The following is an 8,524-nucleotide window of genomic DNA, read 5'->3' as shown; positions in this document are numbered from 1 at the left end:
GGTAGCAGTCGCAGGAGCTGACTTACTACCCAAAGAGGGACCAGGGCTGGCCTCGCAGTTCTGAGCCCCTCTGCATCCTGGGCCCTGACAGGGGAGCAAACCAAGGCACTGGTCACCCAACTCACCCTCTTCAACCAGATCCTGGTGGAGCTGCGGGATGATATCCGAGACCAGGTAAAGGGGAGCAGACCCTGAGGTGGGGTGGCCAATGCCGAGAGCTGACTCTTCCCCATCCTGTGTCTGCCAGGTGAAGGAAATGTCCCTGATCCGAAACACCATCATGGAGTGTCAGGTGTGCGGTGAGTGGGAGAGCAGGGGCGGGCTCCAGGGGGGATCACGGTGCTGCCCGCCCCATGGTGTGGGCCTCCAGTTCCGGTGATGTGAACGGTGACTCTGGGTGGCTCTGACTGTGCCCTCCCCGCAGGCTTCCATGAGCAGCGTTCCCACTGCAGCCCCAATCCCTGCTTCCGAGGCGTGGACTGCATGGAAGTGTACGAGTACCCTGGCTACCGCTGCGGGCCCTGCCCCCCTGGCCTGCAGGGCAATGGCACCCACTGCACTGACATCAATGAGGTGGGAAGGGCACAGAAAGCCGGGGGGAGGAAGTTAGGAGAGGCCCAAGATGCTGGGGAAATGTTGGTCTGAAGCAGTTACCCGGGGTTTAGGAGAGGCTGGAGACCAGGAAAGAAGTGGGTGTGAGGAGGAAGATAGAAGGCCTGAGGCAAAGACTGAAGGACCACACAGGGAAGGTGTTGGGGGAGTGGGAGCTGGAGATGGTTAGTTGGCAGGGAGCCCAGAGGGAGGCTGGACGTGGGGCTCAGAGCACAGTAATATTGGGTGGGAAGGGCTGCAAGTGGGACACCAGGAGCAGGGGTCCCAGGGTCACAGGCAGGGGCCTGACTTCCTCCTTCTCATCCGGTCCCCAGTGTGCTCATGCCGACCCTTGTTTCCCGGGCTCCAGCTGCATCAATACCATGCCTGGCTTCCACTGTGAGGCCTGTCCTCAGGGCTACAAAGGCACACGGGTGTCGGGTGTGGGCATCGACTATGCCCGGGCCAGCAAACAGGTCAGCTTGGCTAGAGTGTGTGAACAAGAGGGCTTGGCCTTGCCGGGGCCAGGGCGTTCTGGGTCGGCCAGGGGGCTCTTGGGATAAGTGTGGTCTATCTACTGACCCATCTGCTGGCCTTGCATTGGTTTTGGGTCTGGGCTTCCTGTCCGTGTTCACACCAGTGCCCTCTCCTGTATCTGAGACGACCTACCCCAGGTCTGGTCCTACCCCTCGTCTGCCCCTTCAGGTCTGCAACGATGTTGATGAATGCAATGACGGGAACAATGGTGGCTGTGACCCAAACTCCATCTGCACCAATACAGTGGTGAGCTGAGTGCCCTGAGTGTGCCTGGGGTGCTGGGACTGTGCAACCCCCTCTTCAGACTTCCTGCTTCCCCTCCTCTTTCCCCCAGGGCCCTACACATAGTTGGTGTTGTTCATGGACCCGGTTTTGCCCCTTACTAGCTGTGACCTTTAGCCAGTTATGGACCTTTTCTGAGCCTCACGGTCCTTGCTTGAAAAGTGGGGCTGTTATCTACCTAGAAAGGTTGTCAGGAGAACCCGAGGTCAGTGATAGATCTGACAGATAGTGAGTGCCGTCCGACACCCCTCAGGTGGCATCGTGCTGGTCCTGGGTGCCTGGTAGGCTGGCCCTCTTTCCTGAGACTGTGTTTCCCTTCTCTTAGGGCTCTTTCAAGTGTGGTCCCTGTCGCCTGGGCTTCCTGGGCAACCAAAGCCAGGGCTGCTTCCCAGCTCGGACCTGCCACAGCCCAGCCCACAGCCCCTGCCACGTCCACGCGCACTGCCTCTTCGAACGCAACGGTGCAGTGTCCTGCTCGGTGAGCTGGGCCCGAGGCGCAGAAGGAAAAGGCAGAATCGGGGATGGGATAGGGCTAGTGGACATGCTTAGGGACTGGGGTGAGGACCTTCATGGGAAAGGGGAGTTGGCCTGGGCCCAGGAACTGGTGATGAGAATAGAGCTTGAAGCAGGGAAAAGGGTGGGCTTGGGGCAGCCAGCCGACGGCTAACTCCCACCCTTTGTGTTGTCCCAGTGTAACGTGGGCTGGGCCGGGAACGGGAACGTGTGTGGGCCAGACACTGACATCGATGGCTACCCAGATCAGGCGCTGCCCTGCATGGACAACAACAAGCACTGCAAGCAGGTGCAGCTGCAGCTGCCGGTGGGCGCGTGAGCAGGGTGGGCGCCCCAGGCTGGGGCAGGCCAGAACTCGTCCATCCATCTCCTCCCTGACCTTTAGGACAACTGCCTTTTGACACCTAACTCTGGGCAGGAAGATGCTGATAATGATGGCGTGGGGGACCAGTGTGATGATGATGCTGATGGGGACGGGATCAAGAACGTTGAGGTGGCTCCCAGACATTCTGTTCCTCCTAGTCCTGTACTTTCCTCCCTGCCTCTGTCGCCTGGTCCCATAACCCTGCTCCCCCTACCTCTGGCCCCTGGCAGCTCTGCAGGAAGGGCTCTAGTACTACCAATGGGAGGCCTGGCCTGGTGCCTAGGACAAGATGGACTACCTAGAGGTTGGGTGGGTGGGACTGCACCAAGCAGTGGACCATCACCGGGTTGGTGATCGTAGACAAGGGCACAGGGACATGGTGGGTGCTAGGTGGCCAGTGGTTTGAGGGAGGCCTGACTCTTTCCTTTCCACCCAGGACAACTGCCGGCTATTCCCCAACAAGGACCAGCAAAACTCAGATACAGATTCATTTGGTGACGCCTGTGACAACTGCCCCAACGTCCCCAACAATGACCAGAAGGACACAGATGGCAATGGGGAAGGGGATGCCTGTGACAACGACGTGGATGGGGATGGTGCAGGCCTGGGCTGAGGGGGTGGGAGACCTGTAAGAATTTGGATACAGTGGGAATGAAACAGGCTAGGACGTCTGAGAATTGGGGGAGGGTCTTATGAAAGTTAGCTTGGGTGACTTCCTATGGCAGATGTCATTGGGAATGTAAGATAGGATACATAGGGTTAGGCAGGGAGAGAGCAGGCAAGAGGGTGAGAAAGGTACAGGCAGATTTCCTGAATAGCTATCCTCTGGACGGGAGACAAAGCTCAGAGCTTTTGCCAGCCTAGGAGAGTGTGACAACCTTTTGCTACCCCCATGTCTTCTAGGCATCCCCAATGGACTGGACAATTGCCCTAAAGTCCCCAACCCCCTGCAGACAGATCGGGATGAGGATGGTGTGGGGGATGCTTGTGACAGCTGCCCTGAAATGAGCAATCCTACCCAGGTACAGGGAATGGAGAGGGCAGGGAAGGGGTGGGCGGACTGATGGGTGATAGGAAGTGGTCAGGTCACCCTCTTCAGTTACCAAGAGGAGATGGTGAGAGCAGTTCCCTCTCTCAGACAGATGCAGACAGTGACCTGGTGGGGGATGTCTGTGACACCAATGAAGACAGGTAGGGTTTTGGCCAAGAGATAAAAGATCTTACAGGGGATACTTAATTTCTCTCTAGTATATTCTCAATTCTATGGTTTAGCCCTAATTCTCCACTACTGTTGAACAGGAAGTTATTCCTGTAGTCTGTCCTCCATTTCTACTTCTGGACCTTCACCTCGCCTGGCTGACTGTAAGGGATCTGGTTGCACAGAGGGTATACCTCATACCTCAGAGAGACTCCTAAGCAGGTGACAAGGGAAGGATGTGATACCTTTAGAGCTTTTATCTGGTGCCTGTTCTTCTGGGCAGCGATGGAGACGGACATCAGGACACCAAAGACAACTGCCCACAGCTACCCAATAGTTCCCAGCTGGACTCAGACAATGACGGGCTTGGAGATGAGTGTGACGGGGACGATGACAATGATGGTATCCCAGATTATGTGCCTCCTGGTCCTGATAACTGTCGCCTGGTACCCAACCCCAATCAGAAGGACTCAGATGGTAAGGCTAGGGTCCCAGAAGATTGGACTGGTGTGGGCTTTGCTCATGGAGAGGTGGTAGACTTGTTGGGGAGTTAGAAAGGGCAGGGTGGGGAGAGAGAGGTCAAGAAGGCAAGACCCACCCTAGCTGGTTTGGCTCAGTGGATAGAGCGTCGGACTGCGGACTGAAAGGTCCCAGGTTCGATTCCGGTCAAGGGCGTGTGCCTGGGTTGCAGGCACATCCCCAGTGGGAGATGTGCAAGAGGCAGCTGATGGATGTTTCTCTCTCATCGCTGTTTCTAACTCTCTATCTCTCTCCCTTCCTCTCTGTAAAAAATCAATAAAATATATTAAAAAAAAAAGAAAGAAAGAAAGAAAAGAATGCAAGGCCCATGGGGTAGTAGTGTTAGCTGGTGGCAGTGGCCACGGCATCCCTGAGTGCCTAGCCCCACTCTTCCCAGGCAATGGCATTGGCGATGTGTGTGAGGATGACTTTGACAATGATGCGGTGGTCGACCCCCTGGATGTGTGCCCTGAAAGTGCAGAGGTAACACTCACAGATTTTCGGGCCTATCAGACCGTCGTCTTGGACCCTGAAGGGGATGCTCAGATTGATCCAAACTGGGTCGTGCTCAACCAGGTACTAGGGCAGTGGGCTGGGTGGGCGCTGTCAGACCAAACTCCCAGGCAGGGCCTAGGTGGGCAGCGCACCTGGATCAGGTCTCTCTTCTTTATTGCCCACCACCAGGGCATGGAAATCGTTCAGACCATGAACAGTGACCCTGGCCTGGCAGTTGGTATGTGAGGGATACCCAGTTCAATGCCTTCCAAATAGAGGAATCTGACAGGGGCAGAGGGTGGGGACAAGCTGGCCACACATACAGCAGGCATCCCTTCCCACCCCAGTGCACCATGGGCCACTAGTAGCTTTGCTGCCCTGAAATTGATCCCACACACCCACCCACCCCTAGGATATACCGCCTTCAACGGTGTGGACTTTGAAGGCACCTTCCATGTGAACACCGTGACCGATGACGACTACGCAGGCTTCCTCTTCAGCTACCAGGACAGTGGCCGCTTCTACGTGGTCATGTGGAAGCAGACGGAGCAGACCTACTGGCAGGCCACACCTTTCCGGGCTGTTGCCCAGCCTGGGCTGCAGCTCAAGGTCCCACAGCTGCCCAGATTCCCCGATCCAGGACCCTTTCCCCAAACCTCTCCCCCTACCTGAGTGGGAACCCTCTTCCTCAGACATTGGGTCTGGAGATTGGCTCCCCGGGGCTTCAGAACATTCTCCTGACCCCCTGGACTTCCTTTCCTACCTGTACTTACCAACCTGTTGTCTCTGCCCTCATTTGGTTCCTGCGGTTGACCCACTGTCTTTGCCAATGCCCTTCAGGCAGTGACATCAGTGTCTGGCCCAGGTGAGCACCTCCGGAATGCCTTGTGGCATACTGGCCACACCCCTGATCAGGTACGACTGCTGTGGACTGACCCACGAAATGTGGGCTGGCGTGACAAGACCTCCTACCGCTGGCAGCTGCTGCACCGGCCTCAAGTTGGCTACATTCGGTGAGGGGACAGGCTGCCTCCTGAGGGACCCCAGGCTCAGCCTTTCCTTCCCTTTTAGCTGGGACTCACCAGTGACCCCTCCACTCAGTGCCTTGGTGCCATGGGCCCAGACTGGGACCACTTCTCTCCATCCTCTTTCACCACAGACACGCTGCCTCAGCCCTGCTTTCTTCCTAGCATCAGGCGGCCTGGGCTCTAGTGCTGATGACCTATCGGCAATGTTGGGCAAGTCCTTCCTTTCCTGTGCTCCATTTCCACTCAGTACAACAAGGGCACCTCTGGGAGCCTCCAAGCCCAGGCCAGTCTGCGGAGAGGGACATCATATCCAGCCCTTTCACTGGGTGGGACAGCCCAGAAGCTGCCTCCTCAAGGGGTCTGGCCTGGAAGGGACCATCATTGACAGACGTGCAAACCAAGCCCCAGACTTCACAGCTCCTCAGAGCAGGGCTGAGACCTCTTAGTTCAGCACTTTGTCCACGACTTTGCATTTCCTAGTTGGTAGGGATGACAGAGAAGGGAGAGGAAATGGCCAAGAGCCCAGAGTTCAGACACTGGGGTTGGTTTCCCTTTAAGGTTCCTGGGGCTGTGGGGCGCCAGGGCAAGGGATAAGGGAGGGGTGGACCAGAGCCTGGGAAGCGGGTGACTTCACCCCCCAGCCCATTGTGTTCATCGTCATGGCAACCCAATCCTCGCTTGGAATGCGGCTGGTGCTTTGAGATGCAAAGGGGGCTGGACAAAGAGCCAGGGGCCCCAGGCCTGAGAAAAGCACCCCCTTCCCTCCCCTTTCCTTCCTTCTCTCAGGCCTGGTGAGCTAAGCTAAGGGGGGTTGGGGATGAGCAGGGCCCCAGCATAGTGGCACAGTGCCCACTGGTACCCTGGCACCAACGGAAACCCCTATCCTGGACAGAGTGAAGCTCTATGAGGGTCCCCAGCTAGTGGCGGATTCTGGGGTGATCATTGACACATCCATGCGAGGGGGGCGTCTTGGTGTATTCTGCTTCTCCCAAGAAAACATCATTTGGTCCAATCTCCAGTACCGATGCAATGGTGAGGCTCTCTACCCCTATCAGCCTGACCTCTTGTGCCCTCATGGGAGGCCGGCACATCCTTGACTTTAATCGTTTCTCCTTCCTCAGACACAGTTCCCGAGGACTTTGAGCCATTCCGGAGGCAGCTGCTCCTTGGAAGAGTGTGAAGAGGTGGCTACCAGATTCAAAATCCCGATTTTAGACCCTTTGGCCTTGGGATCCATCCCGGTGGCCCCCGGCTCTAATCTACAGCCCCTCGGCCAAACGCACACCCTCCTCTGGCACCATCAGGAGTTCAGCCCCAGAGGAGTGGTGACTGTTGAGATGGGAAGTTTTCAAGGGGCATTTCTCAGGCGCTAACCCCAGGAAAGATAAGAGCATATTACCATAAAGTTCCAGTTGTTTTCTAAGCCAGTGCAGTTGCTTATTTTAGGGATTTTCCGGGGTAGTGACCAGTGAAAAAGGACCCTGAGAAGGGTAAGGGAGAGGGCTGGTCGGAGGGAAGTTAGAGGAAGTTTGGCTGAGCCTGGGGCACGGTGAGGCAGGTGCTGGGTGAGGGTTAGGGGAAGGATGGGGCTGGGGTAGGAGAAGGATGAGGTGCTGGTCAGAGGGTGGTTAAAGTTCTCCCAGCCCCACTTACTTACGATGGCAGCAGCGACACTCCAGTCAATAGATCGGTCAGGATCGAGAGCCAGGAGGGCTGGGGCTGCCCCGCTCGGGGTGAGCGGGGGGCCGGGGGGCCGGGAGGGCCGGAGGCCGGGACGAGTGCAATATTGGCGGGGGGAAGAACAACACTGCACCGCGTCCCGTCCCTCCCGCCCGCCCGGGGCCCGGGATCCCGCTCCCCCCCGCTTAAAGCGGGACCAGCCCAAGGACCCGGAGCGCTCTGGGAAGTTGAGTTCACCTGGGAGGCCAGAGGGACTTGGCGGCCGGAAGAGGGGGAAGGGGACGGGAAGGGGAGGTGGGGGGAGAGGGAGAAGGCCGAAGGGACGACACCGGTATCCCGGAAGGCCGCTTTCTGACGCCGGCGTTGTGCGCGCTTGCTCTTTAAATACTCCCGACTGCACGGCGCGGAGCTGTCGCCATGGTAACGCGTATCCCAGCAACTGAACTAAAGGCTGTTGCCTGGCAACTCCAGGGTTGAAGTTTGGAGGCCGCCCACCTAGATACCCGCGCGTTCTCTGGCGGCGGGTGGAGGGCTTCCCCGCCCCTCCCACCGCGCCGGGCGCTGACGTCCCGCCGGGCGCCGCACAAAGCCGCGCCGACCGGGTGGAGAGCTGTTGTCCCAGGCTTCCCGCCGCACCGATGTGTGTAAAGTTAATTTTCAATCTGTATTCATCGGGGCTAAGAATTGTGCCCCTAACGCGGATGTAGCTGCTTCCGTTGGCCGAGACCGCAACCCAGCACCTCCGGCGGAGGCCAGACACCCTAAATTCCGTGCGCCGCTGTGAACACCTCTCTGGTCCCAGATATCTCTGTCCTTTAATCTGTCTCGGTTCTCCAAAGTGGCGCGACCTCATACACTTTTACCATGTGCTTACCTGCTCCAAATACCACTCTGCTCCCCCAAAAGGTAGCCCACGGTCCCCCAATACCATTCTGCGTCCTACCTATTATCTGACTCCTAAATACGTAACCTGTCGCACCGCCCCCCACTTTTCCGATGTACTTTCTTACACGCCTCGCCCACCTTTCCGCGTACCTCAGGATCACACCCACTTAGCGCCATTTCCTGCAGACATCGCCCCATGCGCCCGAGTCCCTCCTACGGTCCCCAGCCTCTCCGTCGATGGCGCACTGCATTCCTCCCCTTCTCGGTCCCAGCCACTGGCTCTTTTCCCCGGGGCGCTGCCCTCCCCATCCTCTCCCGGCCCCCGGCAAAGTATAATTTAGGACTGAATTTTTATTTAATGTTAGAATAATTGTCACTTTCAACAGTTAAGAAGCAGTTAGTATAAAGCCGTACTAGTGTAAGGGGTCAGGT

The 8,524-nt window shown here is 57.4% G+C and overlaps 1 protein-coding gene across 5 annotated transcripts in view; it reads left to right on the top strand.

Annotated features, from left to right (window-relative positions):
* The window catches only part of THBS3 (thrombospondin 3), a 10,298-nt gene extending 3,348 nt beyond the window's left edge, over window positions 1-6,950 (top strand). For 2 of the 5 annotated variants that reach the window (XM_015571768.1, XM_015571769.1), the window contains 18 exons: window positions 92-174; window positions 248-299; window positions 425-573; window positions 927-1,067; window positions 1,297-1,374; window positions 1,736-1,888; window positions 2,102-2,212; window positions 2,309-2,416; window positions 2,724-2,883; window positions 3,191-3,309; window positions 3,426-3,478; window positions 3,769-3,962; window positions 4,402-4,580; window positions 4,689-4,737; window positions 4,912-5,108; window positions 5,340-5,512; window positions 6,420-6,559; window positions 6,649-6,950. In XM_015571768.1, coding sequence (XP_015427254.1) covers window positions 92-174; window positions 248-299; window positions 425-573; window positions 927-1,067; window positions 1,297-1,374; window positions 1,736-1,888; window positions 2,102-2,212; window positions 2,309-2,416; window positions 2,724-2,883; window positions 3,191-3,309; window positions 3,426-3,478; window positions 3,769-3,962; window positions 4,402-4,580; window positions 4,689-4,737; window positions 4,912-5,108; window positions 5,340-5,512; window positions 6,420-6,559; window positions 6,649-6,707 — 2,198 coding nt within the window. In that variant the 3' untranslated portion in view covers window positions 6,708-6,950. Of the gene's footprint in view, window positions 1-91; window positions 175-247; window positions 300-424; window positions 574-926; window positions 1,068-1,296; window positions 1,375-1,735; window positions 1,889-2,101; window positions 2,213-2,308; window positions 2,417-2,723; window positions 2,884-3,190; window positions 3,310-3,425; window positions 3,479-3,768; window positions 3,963-4,401; window positions 4,581-4,660; window positions 4,773-4,911; window positions 5,109-5,339; window positions 5,513-6,419; window positions 6,560-6,648 lie in introns of those variants that run through there. The other 3 variants (XM_015571771.1, XM_006775673.2, XM_015571772.1) reach the window with 3 other exon arrangements.
* Window positions 6,951-8,524: the final 1,574 nt, after the last annotated feature.

This window comes from Myotis davidii, unplaced genomic scaffold (assembly GCF_000327345.1).
Source record: "Myotis davidii unplaced genomic scaffold, ASM32734v1 scaffold208, whole genome shotgun sequence".
NCBI lineage: Eukaryota > Metazoa > Chordata > Mammalia > Chiroptera > Vespertilionidae > Myotis > Myotis davidii.
The sequence above is the reverse complement of the archived record's forward strand: the minus strand, read 5'-3'. Positions and strand labels throughout refer to the sequence as shown.